The following is a 20815-nucleotide window of genomic DNA, read 5'->3' as shown; positions in this document are numbered from 1 at the left end:
TTGATTTTGAAGTGGAAAATAAAAAAAAAGAAAGAACTTATAATGAAACAATCGAAGAAGTGTTTAACAACTGTTTTTTTTTTTTTTTTGAAACCATTCCGAGATTTGAAAAGCTTTCGAACGTTTTGAAAATTGGCCAAAAAGGAACTTTGAGTGATGAGGTCATAGTACAGAAACAGAATGTCCTACAATGATGGATCCATGAACAAAGGACAAATCTTAAGCTAATCAAGAAATGAAGCGAACGGTGACTGAATTGAATTGAAATCTCTAATCTATAAGAAGTAAAACTTATTTTTTCGAAAAATTACAAAAAAAAAGAAACAAGCGATTAGGAGTTGTCATTATGACGAAAGTTGTTTCAAATTGAAGATAGGAAGGAAAAAGTGCATTAGAAATCGGAAGTGATATTTTTCAAAAGTATCATGGAAAGATTTTAGAAATTTTTTGCAGACAGTAAAGTAAGACATTTTAGAAGATTTTGTGTTCAGATGAAGAACAGCTTAAAAGTATCCAATTATTCTCTAAAACAACTTTTTTTTTCGAAACAGAATTAATTTCTTGGTAGTTAAGAAAGCTACTTTTAGTATTTTCAGTTCAAAACAAAAGTAAATAAAAAAAAAAAAAAAAAATCAACGGCTATATTTCATACTTTAAAAACAAAATTGCAATTGAAACATGAAACAAAATATCTATTTCGTTAATTTTCGAGAATTTCAAAAAAAGAATTTCAAAAAAAAAAATGTTTTGGTGAAATATATTTTAATCAAAGTAATATATATATATATATATATATTATCAAGATAATAAAAATCAGCGTATAATTTCATACGAATTTGAAGTAAACAAAAAAGAAGATAGTATCTCTTGTACAGTGAAACAAAATTTCAAATTGATTTCTTCAAGAAATTTCTCATCCATCTTCATGTCCATAGAATTGAAAACAATAATCTTAAATTTTTAAATTGTTTAGTAAAGAAATCATTATTGAAGTAAGGTATAATAAACAGGATTTTAGTAACTGCTCCGAGAAAGTTATAATTTCAATGTGCCAATAAAAAATGACAAAGAAAGTTTTTGTTTTCAAAAAAATTGAATAATAATTAAAAAGTTTATAAATGTACGTGATTCGAATGTGAAATTTTTATAAACTTAATGTGTATGAATTATTTGTCATTAGTATAATTAGTGGATATGTTAATGAAGAAATTCAGATTTCCTTTCAATTACTTTTCAATTAATTTTGAAATAAGATTTCCTTTCAATTATTAAAAATATAATTCGAAAGTGTTCATTCTATTGTTGAATTTTTCTCTAAAAATGTTATCCATTTGAAAGTAATACTATTCATGCTGAATCATTGCTATCGTATAATATAAAACATAAATGAAAATTCATCTCGAATTATAGCAAAACATTTCAAAATGTTTCCTCACCCTTCGATATTATACTGAGAGTTACCTTGGGAAGATTACCAGAAAGTAAGTAGTAAGTAAGTAAAACGTTCTTATCACTGACATTGTTGCTTGACCTTTGACTCCTGTGAACAGTTATTATGGAAAGTGACATATTTTGAAATTGGTCGCTTAGTTCTTCCAAACATGTCATTTAAGACATGTACGTATAATAATTCTATTATTTATTCCTACGCGTGTTACACGCAAAATTGTATGCTGCAAACTAATACCACGTCACGTCACGTTAAGTCATAGTACCATTGGATGCTACGCGTTGCGAGGTATGATGTGGCACGAATGTCACGTGACGTACGTTGCGTATAAAGCAGTGAAAAAGATGCTAGACGGTTCGATTGTTCCACATTATGCGCACCAACCTATTCTTACTAGTATTTAATTCCTATTCCTATTATCTACTACATGATCGAAATGTTCGATGTTAGTTAAAAATTCATTTCAAAAACTTTCACTAAGTTAGATTTCTTATTTACTGACTAATGTTTAATGTTTAATAGTCTAAAGCAGTATTTAATTCCTATTATTCATTTCTATCATTGTATAAGCGTAGTATCGTATAAAACTAATATAGTAGAAGAGCCTTTTTTGTAGGATAATTTAAATGGTGCAACTTTTTTATTATCAAAAATTTTTACAATCTTTTTGTCTTTTTAATTTGAACGAGTTACATAGTTAAATAAAAAAAAAAAATGAATCAAAGACTTTATTATTTAAATTTGAGATAATATTTCTTTGCATTTGCAAGACATACAAAAAAAAAAAAAAAAAAGGGATAAACTATTAATACTCAAACACTAAAAATTTACTTTTAGATAAGTAATCAAAGAGTAATTTAGAGTTAGATTTCACAACTTTTGTTTATATTCGTTTTGCTATGCACAAAATAATTCAAAAAGCATTTTTTTTTTTTTTTGCTTACTATGACGACGACAAATAATGAGAAATGAGACAAAAAGTCTCACTTCTTATTATGAATTTTAGTAATCGAAGAAAACAATCATTAGTAAATTAAAATAAATTAGTAAATTAAACTATCCAACAATGCATATAAATTTTCTATTTGTTTCTTTTTGATTCCATACTAAATGCAACAAATCAAATATGCATCGATGGATAATTTATTGGCTCTGCAAAAAAATTTCATTCAATAATTCACTTAGCATTTCGAGAATGCATTTCAATAATTCGTCTTTTAAAAATTCACTGTGACATGAATCATTTTTTCTGTGTAGCAAATTAATCTAATGAATGCATCTCATCATTACCGCATTTTTTTCCTCATATGCAAATAAAGCTATTTGCAAAATTTAAATTCTAGAAATTAACTTATTTCCAAATGCAGTTCCAAAAATAGGCCAAAAATTGCACTAGAAGTGAAAGGAAAATTTTTGAATAATTCAAATCTCATGTATGAAAGTGAAAAATGAAAGAAAAATGGAACAAAAAATGACCACTTGACAACTCTTCAAGAAAAAAAAAGCGTGGGAGTGCAAATACCATATAATATTGTCTTTAAAGTGCAAAATTAAAAAAAAAAAAAAAACTATCTTAAGTAGGCTTAGTTTTCGATATAGTTTATCATTGTTAGGGGTCAAATATAGAGGTCATTATGCTAATGCTACTTTGTAAAAATTACTCAATAATATGCCGGTAAACAGAATTACTCAGTGATTGCTCAGCAGTTTTTGCGAAATGTAATTTTTTAAAAGTTTGCTGAAATTGCTTGCAAACTTTTTTCATACATATATTGAAGGAGGGAAGATCGATGCTCTATTTACATCAATAGATGTACTTTTTTTTTTGTCTAGATGAATCATTTTGGGATAGATTTTTCCGTCTATTCATTTATACAAGACAGAGAGAAAGAGAGAGAGAGAGAGAGAGGGACAGAGAGAGAGATGATCGAAATGAAATTGCCAAATAGATGAAAAGTTTTTTTTTTTTTGCTAATTATATAAAGATTACTGATTAAACAACACTCATACAAGACTAATTAAGAGTTGGATAGGATGAAGTGGGACAGACTTAGCTAGCTTATATTTGAATGTCCTTAGCCTATTAGTTTATAGCCTAGTCATAAATCGATTCATCTTGGCTTCTCCACACATTTCCTTAGTCGCTATAATGGCATCTCTACTTGTTTACATGATTCCTTGCATAGTTTAGATGTCATTATTTACTTAATAATCTATTAGTGTCTTGAATGTCAGTAATAAAAGTATGAGAAGTTGGTTGTGGACAGTGGTCAGCAAAGTTCACGAGCCTACCTTACTTACCACTGAGGGAAATATTCCATTTTTGTTCAAGGTAGAATATAGATTGATTAAATAATTAAATTTTATAGAGATACTGATGTGGTAGACACATGCATTCACACACTCATTAACACACACATACATACATACATACACACACACACACGTATACACATAAACAGACATACACATACAAACAGACAGACACACACATGCAGTTGTGATTATTGTCCCCCTTTTCTTGCTGTCACCCATATCCAAAGCTGACTTCATAACAACCGTTTGATTTTCATATTGTTGTGCAACTGTACACTTCTCTAACACCCGAGAATTACCCTCTCGATGACCTTTCACACCTTATTTATTTATCATCCATACATCCTTAGTGTTTGCAGTAAAGGCCTATCCTACTTATTATTCTCATTTACCTACTAACTGTTTACAGAGGATTCCATGAAGAAAGGGAAAGACTTTCCATCTACTTTGCTTCTAATCCACTTTTTTTCATTTTTTCCTAACTTCGCTTCTTCAACTTATGCATCGCTTATTCTCATCGTAGCAAATCTGAATGAATGGTATATTTTTCCTTTTTTCCCAGTTAATTAATATTTCTTGAAAAGCTAACTGATTTCTCTTGTTGAAACTTCCCAAAATTTAATAAAAACATACGAAGTTTCTATAAATTTCTACATTTTCATTTCTGTAAATTTATAATTTCTATATTTTCAATTTTATTAATTTATAATTTCTATATAATTTCTCTAAATTTCTATACTTTTACAATAATTAACAGCAAATCAACTTATAATATATAAACACAAAACATTTGTGCCTATGTGTGCACCTGTGCCTGTACCTGTATATGTATGTATGTGTGTCTGTTTGTCGGTTTATCTATTGCATTAGGTAATTTTAACTAATGAGAATGCCTATTCGAGTTTATTATGCAAGCTTATTGTAGGTTAATTATTAAAAGTAAGAAGTGTTTAAGAGATGCAATTATCAGTAATAGGAAATGAAATCAGTAAACAATTCATTGCGAATCAGATTGAAATTACTGCCTGAATTTTTGCTTTTTTCTGCTTTTCTCTTTCTTTTTCTATTCTTTTCTTTTTTTATTTTCTTATAATTTCTTAATTTTTAATTTCTATCTTTCGTCATTTGAAACATTTCTGCTTGTTATTCTATTTTGAAATGAAGAGAATTCACTACAAAATATCTTTAAAGTATCAACAAACTTTATCACAGACCTGAATGATCGCATCAAATATCCCGGAAAAAGTATAGAACGGAAAGCATTAATGCTATTCAATCTCTAATCTGGATAGTATTATATAAGCAAATTAATTCCGGAAACATATCCGGAAACGTAGCATAATTATAATGTGAAAAAAAAAAAAAAAAAAAAAAAAAAAGCAGAGCAGATAAATTAGAAATATTAAGAAATGTCATATAAAATAATTTATTATAATGAATAAAGTGAGTTAAAAATGAAAAGTGTACTATTTATTTCAGTCTAGTTGATCAAATTTTATTTCAACAATAGCAATTTGAAATAGATTTTGCGGTAAAAATGACGTATAACTTGTCTGGGAGCTCTTCATCTGTCATACTTGGTAAAAATTCATTCTATGAGAACCAATTTAAAAACTTTACTAATCTAAGAGGAGAAAGGTGTATGAGAGAGAGAGAGAGAGAGGGAATGAAATAAATTTTTGCTCTGTTGTTTGCTGCATGATTCATTAATTTGTTTCGGTACATTTAAATGTGAAAAGGAGGGTTTAGTGTTGCAGTTTACACTTATTCTATCCAAAATATGTGAAAAATTATGGAAGAAGAAAGTTTGAAGTAGTGATTAATTGTTTATCTTTTATATCTAACAATGATATCTTAAATATTTTAGTGTAAACTAATAAAGATTTTAGCTAAGATTAATTAAATTCATTTTCATTTTTTAAACTTTTTACTGAATGAATGATCCGTTATGCTAAACGATTGAAATGTTCAGAATAATAAATTTATAATTTTAGAAGAAAATTTAACAAAAGAACAATTTTAGGAATATCGATTAAGAAGCAAGTGGCATTTTATAATTGCAGACATTCTGGTATAAAGCCATCATCAGTTTTACTGCTTCTCAAATAATAGAAATCCAAGCAAAATTGAAAAGTTAGATGCCTCGACTTCCAATTATTGTAGATGGTGATTGCGATTCACGATTCGATAGAGTTAAACAAGTTTTTCAGTAAGTTATTTATTCCATTCAATAATTTATAAAAAATAGTAATAATAATAATTGCATATGTAAAACCAATTTGTATTGCATTTCGGATTTAGTCTAATCCAATTTTAACAAATTTATTAAATGTGATTTTAAACTTAAAGGTACAAATGAAAATTCAAAGTAGTGTCGTGGAATGTATTGACTGCCAGATATTTTATTTTGCCTCAAAATTGGGTAATTAAACCGACAAATCAACACTATAACAACCCGTAGCGAAAGATATAATATGATTATAAAACACTAAAATAATATCAAAAACCATCCCAAAATATGGAATGAATAACCGTAATGGAAGATGGTTGGTTTACATACAGAACTGAACTGACAACCAGATATCCGGCAAAGGACATTTAAATGATGTGAAACAAAGATTGCTAACGAAAGGTTTTTTATGGTGTGAGAAAAAGGAATTAGCATAATGGCTTAAAGCAAATGCGAAATTATTTGGTGAATGACTTATCAGAATGTGGCAAAAGTATTAAAATTTGGATGTAATTTAAGTGTATCGTTTTTTGCGACAAGTAGCTATGAATTGAATTAAAAATTTCTAGGTTTCGTAGCATCATCCTCCTCTTTCTTGGAACCAAAATAGGATATGCGCTCTGTTTTTAATCATCAACATTCTAAATTTTGGTGAAATCAGAAAAATTTCGAACACAGGAGAAAAAAGCTAAGTGAAATGCAATACTAATCAAATAAGACCGTGTAAATAGCATGTAATTTTTTTTTTTAAAAAAATTAGTAACAAATTTTATTATATTTAGTCAAAGTCCAAAAAGCAATTTACATCACATTAACAATGAGCGTTTTATTCTCCTATGAAAAATTCTACTTCAAATAGTTAAAAATGAACTAACTACTGTATTTTAAATTTTATTTAGCCTCAAAATACACAGCGCAGAATTCCATAAACAAAATCTTGAAAACAAAACAAATTGAAGAAAGATGAAAAAAAAAAAAAAAAAAAAAAACTATTGCACATTTTAAAAGTTGATTTGGAATTAAACGATAACGAATCGATAGTTTTCTGATTTCAAAGTGGAAAATAAAACTGATATATTCTTTCTAAAGTTAAAAATTATCTTTTAGCAATAATTTCACACAACGATGGGAAAGTGAAGGTGCAGCATTCGCGGCATATTTCAAAGGTGAAAAAGTGGTTGATTTATGGGGTGGATATGCAGATTCAACATCTCATCGAAAATGGAAAAATGATACAATGACAATGCTTTTCAGTTCTACTAAGGTTAATATATTAAAAAAGTTTTTTTTTTTAAATTTTACAAAAATCATCCAGGAAAAATTGCTAAAAGTTAATTAGAACATTTGATGTTGATGAGTCATCATCATAAATAGTGCTTTTTGTTTGAATTTAAGAACAAAAAAAAAAAAATTTATGATTCAGAGCATATGTGCAATATGTTTTGCAATATTGGTTGATCGTGGCCTGGTTGCGTACGATGATTTAGTTACCAAATATTGGCCTGAATTTGGACAAAATGATAAGGAAAAAATTACAATCGAAATATTACTTTCACATCAGGTATGAAGTTTTTTTTTTTGTTTCGTAGTTACTTTCTATTTGATTAAATTAGAAAAATCCGGTCAAGAAAAAAAAAAAAAAGAAACGAAAGAAAATCAAATTACAGGGTGGATTGGCTTACGTTGATAAAATGATTGAAGAAGCAGATATTATGGATTGGAGACGAATGTCGAAAATTTTTGAAGATCAAAAACCAAATTGGACACCAGGACAAGAGGTTGCTTATCATGCAATGACATTTGGTTGGTTGATCGATCAGCTGATACGAAGGATTGATCCTGGCAAACGTTCATTGTCACAATTTTTCAAGGAAGAAATAGCTGAGCCACATAGTAAACACCTATTTGAATTAAACTAATAAATTAGTAGAGATTTTATTTGAATTTTTTGATTTAATAAATTAATAGAGAAAATTAAAATTAATAAATTAAGAGGGAAAACATTCCTAAAAATTATTGTAATCATAAATGTTTATGTGATTACTCTCATCCATTACTATTGGATGGTTTTTGTTGAATTTCTCGCTTGTATTTTCACTAATACTTGCAGATCTCGATTTGACCATTGGTGCTCCATTAGAATTAGAGCACAGGATAGCACGATTAGCTTGGGCACCAAAATTTTTAGCTGCTCGAGAGTTAATTCAATATCCAACTCTATTAAAAATGTTTTGGAATGGAGCATTCACACCGATCAATTTGAGAAATCGAATGCTTCGTAATGTACAGCAAAATGTTGCTTGGATGGGAAGCGTAAGTTTTAACGTTTCTCATAAATATTACCTAGTTCTGACGTAACTGCTAACAAATAAACAAAACATAAACGTACACTTATTCGTATATACAAATATCTACATTCGATCATTTTCATATTTTCACGCTAAATTGTGAACAGGTAATGTAAAATGCTTTATTTCTTTAAAAAAAGAAATAATAAATAAATAAATCATCATTAATTTATATGACAGGAAAGTTTTTTATTGTAAATGAATAAAAATTGTTGATGAATTACTTCTAGGAATGATATGTTAGTTGATGTTTAATTATATTTTAACTTCAGAATATATGTGAAAGCTTCTCCAAACCACTTAACCAAATATTCATTCAACAAACAGCTTCCAGAGTGCAACAATATTCAACAATCCAGATATTCGATCTTTGGATATACCGTCAGCAACTGGTATGGGTACTGCTCGATCACTTGCAAAACTTCATGCATTGATTGTGGATGGAAAACTCTTGAAAGCAGAAATTTTAGAGAAGCTATTTTCCGATCCAATAGTTTTGAATCAAATGGATTCATTGTTATTAAGTAATGTATCATTTGGAAAAGGATTCTTCTATACAAAGAATTCTCAGGTATTATAGATTAATATTAATTTGAGAAATACTAACAAAATATTTATCAACCATTTTTATGCTGTAGATAATTTATCACTTAATTTCATCACTTTCAAAACATTTATTTCCATTCTGATGATTGAATAAAATAATTAATTTAATATTATTCATTAAAAAAAAACACCTTCTACCTTCAAAAAATACCTTCATTAAAAATAGAATCTATATGATTAATTTTTATATGGAAAAAATGTTCATTTTTAGGGTCAATGGTTAATTGGTCATCCAGGATTAGGTGGTCAAAATGTTAAAATGGATTTAACAAATGAAATAGCATTTGCATATCTCTGCAATGGTTTAAAAGTTGGACATTCTGATTTAACGGTAACATTTATACGATTACAGAATGCACTTTATGAATGTCTTCGTGAAAATAATTTGTTGAAGGAAATTCCAGAAGAAAAAACTGAGCAAAACTCTAAAACTGTTACAGGTTAGTCATTTCTTAAAATTATTCAAAATTATTTGAAATTCTCTCTATATAATTTTGAGTAATTTGTAAGGTACTATGACAATGTTTCATTTTTCCACCTTATAAGGTATCAGTCAATCTGTAATATTTCTGACATTTTACAACCAATCAAACTGTTGTTAGCCTGTTATTGTTACTGTTGGTATTAGAAACTTCCAGTTAATTAAGTCATTTCAATCGGCAGAAATTAATTTAAGTTTTAAATTATGATTCGGAATGGAATTCATTTTTAATCTAAAATTCTCCTTTGTATTGCAGAAGGAAACAACTTACAAGAAACTTCATCTAAAAATATTCATCAAACAGCTCCAATGCCGCTTGAAGCTGATGATAAGACGATTTTGGCTTCTGATACATAAATATTTAAATAAAGCTAAAACTCTTTTGATGTTCTTTGAAGCTTCTCACTTCTTTAATTTGTTTTTATTTTGCAGAAATTCTAAATTTATTTGCTGATTTTTTTTTTAGATTTTATGCTATGCTTATGCATATTATCATGATATATCTGCAATTTATATTTTACATGCTAGAAGTGCACAATTTTAAAATTTGAAATTCGATTGATTTCTTGATTTGATATTTATTCAGCATCAATAAAATTAGACCGGATTCAGTTTCAATTTTACAGTGGCTCATTACAAATATGCATGATTCTAACTTTCCAGTTGCATGTCTATTGTAATTTTAATGGAATATTTTGGAAGTTCGAGAGCAAACAAGTCAAGTATTTATGCAAAAACTTAAATTTGAAGATAATTAAATGAAATTAATCTCTCTTTCATGAATCACATGTAGTTTGCTAATTTTTGCCTTTGTTTAAGAAAAATTAATTGAGTTGAAAGAGGTCCTATCAGTGTGAACCGTTAAAATTTCTCATCAAATCCCATTAAAAAATTTTTTCTTTTTTTTTTGTTGCATATATTCATCAACATAATATTTTAATTTTAATAAATTTACAGTATAGTGCGATATTCATAAACTTCAATTATTCCAATTAAAAATCTGAGTTATGACAGTGTTTGCAGCATTCTCAATCCAGTCGGTATGCAGTAACTGACCAGCGGTCAATCTCATATCTAAACGTTCGGACATTAGAAGTTGTGCGGTGTGCCACATTTTTGAATCTATTGGTAAATTGATTGATGATTTTACTCCATGATAATCAATCTACAACAATATTAACTAACTTCAATTATCAATTATCAATGATAATGTATGTATAGATCTAAAGAAATGAATTGAAATATTATGCATAGAGATAAAATTTAATTTAATTCAAAAAATTTCAGAATAACTACAAATGTGCTTAAGTATTTTTGTTTACCGTTCTGTTCGGTTTTCTTTTCGGCATACGACCAGTGAGACATCGATATAGTACAACACCCATTGCAAACATATCTTGCGGTAGTAATTCAGCCCTTTTATGACAATAATTTAAATATAATCAATTTTACTTTCATAAATTATTAGCAACAGCGGCAAAATGTTTTCAATAGTAATGAAAATTGATGAAATTTAGTGATAATTGAACTTACTCAGGATTTATAGATTCTGGTGCAGCATACATAGGTAAACATAAATGTTTGTTTTTGTTGTTTACATTTTCAACAATTTCATTTGCTCCTGTAAGACCAGTTAATCGACCTATCATTTGATGATCAACCAAAATATTAGCTGTACAAATTGTTCCATGATAAATGCACTGACTATAAATTTATATTATTTGATACAGATCATTTTATTCAATGATAAAGGTCATTGTTCAGTTTTAAATATTCAATTTAAAAAAAAAAAAAAAAAAAAAAAGTAGAAAATAGTAACAATAGTTTAAATATTGTAAATGTCAAAGTTGTTAAGTGATTCATAATGATGATGATGTATTAAGGATTATAATAGATAGTAACAATTAAAATTTTCGTTGTAATTCATCCGATAATTACATACGGATAGATTTCAGTAGATAAATCTTTATTTAACAATAAAGTATTGTGACACGGTTGTTGATTTGAGTGTAGATGAATTAATTAAAAAATGAGAAATATTTTCGAGTATATCTCTCGTCTTTATTTGATGTTATCTAACAACTATCGATAATATTTATCAGAAAGATAAGCAAATGAATTCAGGAAAATATTGTAATAGAAAGGAACAATAATTTTTTTTGTTTAACATAACATGATAGAGAGAGAGAGAGAGAGAGAGAGAGGGAGAAAGAAAAGTGAGAAGTTACGAGTGCAAGAAATAAAGTGCCGTGGTAACTCCACGTAAAATTTTGGCGATATATTGTTTATGTATAGGTACTGCGCCACTCTCTGCAAGTAACTTTTCCAACGAACCGTACTGGCAGAATTCAAGTATGAAAAAATTGGTACTTGACTGAAATTAGATCTTTGAATAATGACTTGGCTCTGTGCAGGATATGTGTAACTTGGCTTTATTCAAACTATATGTGAATTGGTTCTAATCATCAAAATAATGCCAATAAAAGCTTCGTTTACGTTTTATTTTGTGATAAAAAAAAAATTATGGCTGATATGAATATATCATATCTCTTACCATATGATGATAACAGTGATCAACAAGAAGTGGCAAACATACATCCTTCGATGCATTATTTTCATTTAATTTTTTGGCCTGCAATTAGTTGGAAAAAATGTTGAATTTATCGTTAATTTTAATTTGGTTCATATTTATGAAATCATAAAACTTATAAAGTTTATTTTTTTGTTTCTGAAATTTGACATTTCAAAAAGGAATGAACCTGTAAAAGCAATGATGCTTCTAAGCCTCCACCAGGTGAAACTTTGACAATGTAGCGTCGACCTGATTTTGAATATACAGGATAAACACTATAAAGGATAATTTGAGATGAATTTAAATCATTGAAAATCAATTATAATTCATTTGGTCAAATATACAAAAGCAAATATTTCGATATCAATCAGATGAATATTAATCAAAAATCTCGCAAATGAATTGTTACCTTTTATAGCAAAAAGTTATTTAATAATAAAGAAAAAATTTTTCCCGAAATTTACGTGCTTTTTTCATCTTTGTAATATTAATCATTCGTAAACTATTTGTAAAATAACTTATTTACAGCTAATAAAATAGTTTTTTTTTTTTTTGTTTGCGAATTATTTATAAATTAATTATTCACTAAAATTTATTATAAATTAATTATTACCATCCTTTGACAAGTTCATCCATATCATTTGTTGTCGCATTTATTTTTTGAAATTTTGGATTTGCAGACAATTCGCCTTGATAAAAAAAAGTTATTCATTTAAATGAAGCAAATGTCTTATACATTTATCTATTTACTTTCCAAAGTAATCACTTTCTCATACAATAAGTATAATAACAATATAAGTTATCATATACTTTCAGCACTAATTTTTCATGATTTCTATTTAATCAAACTTATGTTTAAGAATTTTTAATTCTATTCTTAAACAAAAAAAAAAAAACAAAAACAAAAACAAAACTAAGAAAACAAACCACTCTGAACATATTTTCGATCTTCAATACCTTCCGCTTGAGATTTTCTGAAGAACAAATTTCGTGTCTTCAATCGTTGACAAAAATCATATGCTGCATCAATTATTTGCAAATCCGTTGTCACCGCAGAAGAATCTGTTTTTTTTTTTTTTAAAAAAAAAAGATTAATTCTTTCCATCGTGTTAAATTATCAAAAGATAGATTCCATTTTGCCATAGAAAGATTAATTAAATGAGTGTTTGGAAGAGATAAAATTGAAATTGAATTCTGATAAAGTAGGAATCTTCTTAACTTTGTTATTCTGTTAACAGTAACTAAATCATATATTCTGAGAAAATGAGCGCAATTTCTAGAACACTTTTTGAATTTTGTGGCAGATTATAGTTTAAGATGAAGGTTAAAAATCGATATGTAAACTAAGAACTGATACGAAAAAGGAGAGACCATTTTAAATTGTTGATTTAAATTTTAAAAAAATTATTAATTAAAAAAAATTAAAAAATTTTAAATTGTTCTTCAAGCATTAAACATTTTAGAAATCATTATTAACAACATTTGCTGGACTTTACAGTTTAATGAATAATTCAAATTCATCAAATAGAATAGAAAATATAATTATATTTTTCTCTTCGCGTATTTCATTTTACTTCAATAAAATTTTATACAACCTAATTTAACATTATCATCGTTCAACTGCACTTTATCATAATTATGTTCACTTAGAGTTGACATTGTCTTTTCGTCGAATTAATTAGCGTAAATACAACCGAACGCGACGATATCGTTTTATAAAATGTTAATGAAATAATATTATATATCTTTTAAGTGGCGCTATTTGCTAAAAAAAAATTGCTGTGTTACGTCAAGAAGTGGAAATTATGAAACAAAAAAATAAAATGAATTAATAATTGAAATTTGAATAATAACTGAACCTTTTCAGTTAACAGATAATCAGAAATAAGTAATCTATGATATTATTTCAGTGCTTTTTTTTTTCATAGAAACCATTTCTGAATGGAATTTTCGATTCAAATGTAATTAGTTGATCGTAACCAATTGTTAAAATTTCGAAATATTTATCTAAAATTTGAATCACTTTTGATGCATTGGTCAATTTAACTTTTTATTTTCACTCACTACGATTCACTTACTTCTCACTGAATCTATAAAATAACATTAAATTTGGAATTTCTAAAAAATTTTAAGAGGTTGAAAATATTCTCTGAAACTTCAAATAACAATAATAGTGATAATAATAACAATAATAATAATAATAATAATAATAATAATAATTTACAGGGTACTTATACGACATTCGGGCAGTAACATTCCGACACTGAAATTTGTCCTTCGTTTCATTGGACTACTTAAATTAAGAGTTGACAGTTTTACCTAATCCCATATTACTTTAACTTGTTCAATTTGTTCAAACCTTTATACACCATTGCAAATGATACAATTTACAAATAAAGAGTAAAAAAAAGCAAAAATCAAATTTATTGCAATAAATATAACAATATCATGAATGAAAAATTAATATTATGAATTTCACCCAACCACAAATACTACTTATTTAGATTTGAAACAAAGAACAGAAATGGCTTAGAAAATAAAAATAAAAATTAATTACAAAATTATTCCATCATTTGTGCATCAAATGGTAATTGTTAATTTCACTTCGTATACAAATATCTAATTGAAAACACATTTATCAATGTAAATCATTCGTTAATTTTTTTATTGATTGTGTAAGCGGATCGTAATGAAATGAATATGGTCTTTTAATTGTTGAAATATAAGACCTAAAATTAAATTTAATTAATTCAATAATGATAATTTCTGGGAGTACTGAAAATGAATCCATTTCGTAAAGATTTTTATGAATTACTTAGCATACCATAACCAATGGTTGAAAACATTTGCTTATTTGATTTCTTATCTAATCGCTAACTCTTAAAATATTAATTCAAAGTAGAGAAAAGTCAAAATTATTCCACTAATTTTTTGATATCACGAATTTTTGTTGATTTTTAATTATATAACAATCATTTATTTAAACTTTAGCTTATTTCTAAAGTTTACAATGATATTTATGAAATTTTAATTTACTTAAAATTAATCACAAAAATTTGCAGTGCTTGAAATTTAGATCTCTACAGATTGTTAGATCTTAGAAGGTGTTAGAAATTAAATTTCAAATAACAGAATTTTTGCTGCGCATTTTTTTTAAAAGATTTTTCGTTTGCTTTTTTTTAATCAGATTGAAATGAAGAGCCAGTAAAGTAGAAATAAGACTAAATATAGTAATAGGATGGATTAAAAACTTTTACACTAATTGGAGTAAAAAATTTTTGTTTCAAGTTGGTCATAACTGAGATAGATTTTTCTTTTAATTTAATCATATATTTCAATAATTACATACTTTATTTTATGAAATGCTTCATTAATGGTCATCGAATAGAAATAACACTTTTGAAATTTGGTAACTTCAGGCTCTATTTCAATTACATCATCTGGTTCAAATCGACAAATTTTAGCATCCGATGAAACAGAAAACTGAAAAAATAAAAAATTATTTTTAAACTTTGAATGCATAATTATTGATCGCTATTTAAACATTTAACAATTATACCTTTAATTCATCAAAACATGAAAGCAATCCTGCACCATAAGCCTTCAAATTTCGTTTTTTTTCATCAAATGTTTCACCTTCAACCAATAGACCAAACTCAAATGTGAAAAAATAAAGCTGAAAAAAGAAAAAAAAAAAAAAAAAACTTTACTCACTAATTGTAATGATTTTAAGAAAATATGAAAAAGTTAAATTAAGAATGTTTAAATTAAAATTAAGATGGAATGAAACAAACCCGTATCAAAGCATTACAATCTTTTTCAGAACAATTAAGACTTGCAATACCAATTTCTTGACTAAGTTGAGCATATGTTGGATTCAAAAACATTGCCATATGACCGAGTAATTCATGACATAAATCACTAAACTTTTAAAAATAATTTAATAACATTTTTAAAAATAATTTCTTCTTGATTTTTTTTTTCTTTTTTTCAAACAAAACTTACGGTTCAGGTGTATAATGTGGATCAGTATGATGACGTATATACTGCGTACAACAAAATACACGAAATGCTAATGAAGTGAGAAAATTTCGAGGAGTTAAGTAACCACCGCATGGACGTAAGGTAAAGCCAGTTTTAGCTAAAAAAAAAAAAAAAAAAAAAAAAAAAAAAAAGGAAGAAATGATAATGTGAAATTAAATTGAAAAAATGAAATTTGAAAAATGAAAAGATTAAAAAATTGAGGAATTATTCTATGTGATAACATTACTATATGAGATTAAATTAAATTATATTAGAATTGGTGGCAATTTGAACTTTTCCAGCTTGCAATGCTGAAATTCTTTACAAATTTAAACCATATATAATTAGATTTTTTCGAATTAAATATCTATCAGAGAATAACACTGATATTATTTCAATATTGGACAATTTTGTCAATTTGAAATTTAATTTTTCAATAATTGCATTCAACGCCAGATAAACAGGAATTTTGATGGTAGTATTAGATGAAAGACTGGAAAGTGCAGCTGAACGATGGATTCAATTTCAGATATTTCATTTTATTTCAATGAATCTACAAAAGAACTATCAAAAGTGCGAAAATTTTTCAATTACTTGAAAATATGACGGCAAAAAGTTATCAAAAGCATTCGAAATAGTAAAATTATTTTAAAAGCAAACTTTGGAGATACTTTGAAATATCTTCCAGTTGTGGAATTTGTTTCTCAGAATAACCACATTGTTCCTCGAGTAATTTAAAATTATCCAAAAATTCTTTGCAAGCAAATTTATTATGCAATATTTTCAAGTCACGATAAATTGTAGACCTGAGAAATTTTAATAAGCTATCAGATTTTATTAATATTTAAGTTATTTAATGAGTTAAATGAAAATTTTCAGTAGTTAAATAACATCAGAAATATCCAAATGCAAATTAAAATATATTTAAACTTTGATGTTATTATTATTTACTAAAATTCTAATTCATTAACATCATTCTAGAAAAGTATTTTAAAGCTGATACATACCATGTTTTTGTTTCAGCTGTTGTATAATCCATTCGTGGTATTGGTGTGCCACTAGTAAAAAAAAAAATTTATGAAATTAATATTTAGACTTATTAATTTTATCAATTTTGAAAATTTATTTAATGAAAAATGTTAAAAAAGATATATATTTCTATGCAAAAAATTTCGTTTTTTACCACTTTTTTTGGCAGCAGGCGGAATAGTTTTAAATATTTCATTTGACAAAAAAATCATTTGACTTCTTTGTTTGTACTATCAGAAAAACTTAAATTTATGATAGTTGAAAATTTAAACAAAATGAATTTAATCTTTGAAAAGATGCTTTCACTGTTATCATGAAATTTGCATTTATATATTAGTAACCATTAACTCCATTTATTATGTTAGAAATGAATTCGAAAATAATTCTAACTTACAAATTAACACTTAGTAATAGGATTCAACAATGCAACCTACTGTTTATAATCATTCGAAATTTTCAAAAACCATTCTCGTCTCTTCCGATATTCCTTATCTTTAAAACTCTGTAAAATTTTTAAAAGTAAAACATCAAAACTTAATCATTTAATTAAGATAATGCTCCTACTATTTAGGATTATAAAAAGATCGTCATAGTACTAATTAGTCTTAATCAGTTCTATAAACAAATATTTGTTAAATTGTCAAACTGACAGGATGATTTGCATCCAATCCACAGCAATTGTTTGGGTCGTACATAATGACTTTGTCACAGATATGGTCCAAGTCGGTGACATGCTTCGGATACCATTCCTCTGACTTTACGTCTACAAATGTAAGTTATCTTATGCAGTAGAAGATCCTTAAATATGTTACCTTTTAAAATGGTATATAGAATATTATTAATTAGTAAGTATTACCTTAACATTGCTAAATAAAAATATACCTTTGTTAGATGAAGTAATATTACTAGTTAATAAATATTGCCTTAATTCATTAAATAAAGTATATCTTTGTTAGATAAAGTAACATTACTAATTAGTAAGTATTACCTTAATTTCGTTAAATAAAGTGTGCCTTTGTTAGATAAAGTAATACTGCTAATTAATAAGCATTACATTAACTTTGCTAAATAAAAGTATACCTTTGTTAAATGAAGTGATATTACTAATTAGTAAGTATTACCTTAACTTTGCCAAATAAAAGTATACCTTTGTAAGATAAAGTAATATTATTAATTAGCATGTATTACCTTAATTTCGCTAAGTAAAAGTATACCTTCATTAGATGAAGTAACGTAAAAAGAGTGCTGAAAATTGATAATCCTTTTTCTGCAATAATTTTTGCATTAATGATGACAAAAATATGAAAAGTTAAAAGAAATGAATCAAAATATATTATAGCAACAGTTATCAGTGAAAATGAAAAAAAAAAATAAAAAAATAAAAAATTAAATTTTTCTAAAACAAAAATTACCGCCGGAAATTGCGAAATAACAGAATATAATTGCAATCATTCAAATAAATAATCGATCGACCTGTAATATTCGCTAATCCAAAAAACAAAAAAAGAACAAAAAAAATGCGTGAAGATATTTTATTTCGTATTCACTTATTTTCATATCAAAATTTTAACGTTTGATTTGGAATAAACATTGATGCTACCAATTAATTCATTTCATTTCCATTTTTTAAAATCAAAAAAAAAATTTTTTTTGTTTTTTTAAAAAATGAAGTGTAAGAAAAATTAGTTTTAAAGAGTTCTAAAATTAAGTCACTTTGATAAAATACTCTTATGACAAAAAAAAAGAGTTTGCTACTATTTCAGGTACATACAACTGCAGTTTTTTATGTTCCAACTTTTAAATGCTGATAAGCGCATCATTTCATTTAAATTGTCAAGATCGATAACCTGAAGTATTTTTACTGTAAATTTAACAAAACCATTGTTTCTCGACAATTTAGATCATTTCTCGACGAATTTGAAACTTCACTTATTAATGATAATGTGCATACGCCAATGTCATCATTAATAAAGCGCAAAAGGGAAAAAGTGATCACATGATTGTGCGCTAATGCACAATTAGGATGCTTCATTCAAACATTTATAAATACAAATTTTTTCAATCTTTTTCAACCATTTTGTCATTACACATACACATACACACATACACACATACACACACACACACACACATACATACATACATACATACATACATAGACACGAAGAATCCTATTGGTTAATTTTTAAAATTTATTTTAGTGAATGTTGTTGAAAGTAAGCAACAATTAGAATATTTTTTCAACATGAATGACAACAAAAATGTTTACATTTATAGATGCAAATGTGTTAGTTATATAAACAATCTATCATCACTGATCTAACTGCTAGAGCATTTATGGCAGGCGCAATTATCCTATTATTATGCCATAAAAGTTATTTACAAAGATAGCCTTGTCAATATTCCAGCATTTCTAATAAGTATTCTATATGGAATGGAAATCATCTGTTAAACAATTTATTCGTTGGGGGAAAAAAAAAAAAAACAATAAAGTTAAGTAATAAAATTAAATGAGTTAAATAATAATTAATTGTAGTCATTGACTAAATGGTAAATTAAATGTTTAAATAATACATCAAAATGATAGAAAAAGCCAACCATAGTTTTTTTTTAGAACCATCTTTAATGTTTTGGATGGAATATACGAAATCTTGTTTCTTATCCTTTTTAAAAAGATCAAACAGTCATAACAGTTTATTCTCTACTTCTATAAAATTTAAAGCAGTAGAAAATGTTATCTGACTTACAATTCGTAACACGGCGCTATTATTCACTTTTAATAGATCTATGATGTAAGCATTAATTAATTAGTTTACGTTATATTTGCTAAAATGGAATTCTCTCTTCAATAATATCATTAAATTTCAATTTTTTTTTTATTTTTTTTAATAAAAATGCGAAAAATTTTAGTATCGAACTACATGTCACTATCAAAATATATAAAGTTAGAAACTTAACTAATAATATTTTAGTAAATTTAAACTTCACTGAGACTATAATAGCTTGAAAAGAGTTATGATGATTTTAAAAAAGCAGAAAAAATAAAAAAGATTTATGTGCTACTTTTTTATTAATCACTTCTCATAAATTATTTCATTTCCTTTCTTAATATTTAAACAAATCAATAAATGCTTATTTACGATGGAATAAAATTCAATAATAATTTGTATAACATTGGATGACCGAATTTTAATTTTGATTTGCAAAATAGATAAAATAAATGTGTATGACATATTTCCATCTGATTAGTTATGCGAAAAATATTATTAACAAACGATTTATGTAAGGAAATATTGCAAAAATTCAATTATAAAATGATCCGAGTGTTTGTTCCAACATTTTCCACTTTTTCCTTTTTTTTCAGGATCAGATTTCATTATTTCTTTTAACTTTATTCTTGATATCAGTTGTTTTTAAAATCAAATATCCATTCATATTGATCTCTTCCGAATTGTTTTTTTTTTTTTTTTTTTTTTTTTTTTTAAATCTACTTAACTATTAATTTCCAAATTTTAATTTGAAGCACTTTTAGTGGATATTTGCTCTGAAATAAATATATTTATGTTTGAAATATGTGTATCAGTTTATATTTGGAATTCTTAACTTTAAATTAAAATGAAGTGAGAATCTGTATATGCGAAAAGTTTTAAAAGTTGTTCCATATCTCACTATAGAAGTAATAATTTTAGGTAGCAGATTATTTTAAAAAAATAGGTTTGTAAATTTGGACGAAATTTTGAAAGTTTTGGTCAGATAGTCT

General features: G+C 26.3%; 3 protein-coding genes across 3 annotated transcripts; 1 reads left to right on the top strand and 2 right to left on the bottom strand.

Moving 5' to 3' along the window:
• Positions 1-5904: 5904 nt before the first annotated feature.
• Bma-lact-5 (beta-lactamase family protein) lies at positions 5905-9788 on the top strand (the record flags this gene model as incomplete). Its single annotated transcript, XM_001896415.2, has 8 exons — positions 5905-5975; positions 7104-7260; positions 7420-7557; positions 7664-7889; positions 8107-8309; positions 8679-8915; positions 9162-9390; positions 9688-9788. 8 exons carry the CDS (start codon positions 5905-5907, stop codon positions 9786-9788), a joined length of 1362 nt encoding a protein of 453 aa, XP_001896450.1.
• Positions 9789-10410: 622 nt separating this feature from the next.
• Bm8653 (Uncharacterized protein) lies at positions 10411-13662 on the bottom strand (the record flags this gene model as incomplete). Its single annotated transcript, XM_043078360.1, has 9 exons — positions 10411-10596; positions 10754-10847; positions 10965-11135; positions 11660-11805; positions 11986-12063; positions 12191-12278; positions 12617-12692; positions 12931-13065; positions 13599-13662. The coding sequence occupies 9 exons, from the start codon at positions 13660-13662 to the stop codon at positions 10411-10413; spliced, it is 1038 nt and encodes a 345-aa protein (XP_042934294.1).
• Positions 13663-14641: 979 nt separating this feature from the next.
• On the bottom strand, positions 14642-18875 carry Bma-tph-1 (Uncharacterized protein; the record flags this gene model as incomplete). The annotated part of the gene is made up of 12 exons (XM_043078359.1): positions 14642-14732; positions 15353-15486; positions 15563-15679; positions 15798-15924; positions 16009-16144; positions 16687-16832; positions 17034-17084; positions 17490-17557; positions 17706-17818; positions 18270-18322; positions 18468-18528; positions 18827-18875. 12 exons carry the CDS (start codon positions 18873-18875, stop codon positions 14642-14644), a joined length of 1146 nt encoding a protein of 381 aa, XP_042934293.1.
• Between the last annotated feature and the right edge of the window lie 1940 nt (positions 18876-20815).

This window comes from Brugia malayi, assembly GCF_000002995.4.
Source record: "Brugia malayi strain FR3 genome assembly, contig: Bm_v4_Chr2_contig_001, whole genome shotgun sequence".
NCBI classification, from domain to species: Eukaryota; Metazoa; Nematoda; class Chromadorea; order Rhabditida; family Onchocercidae; genus Brugia; species Brugia malayi.
The sequence above is the reverse complement of the archived record's forward strand: the minus strand, read 5'-3'. Positions and strand labels throughout refer to the sequence as shown.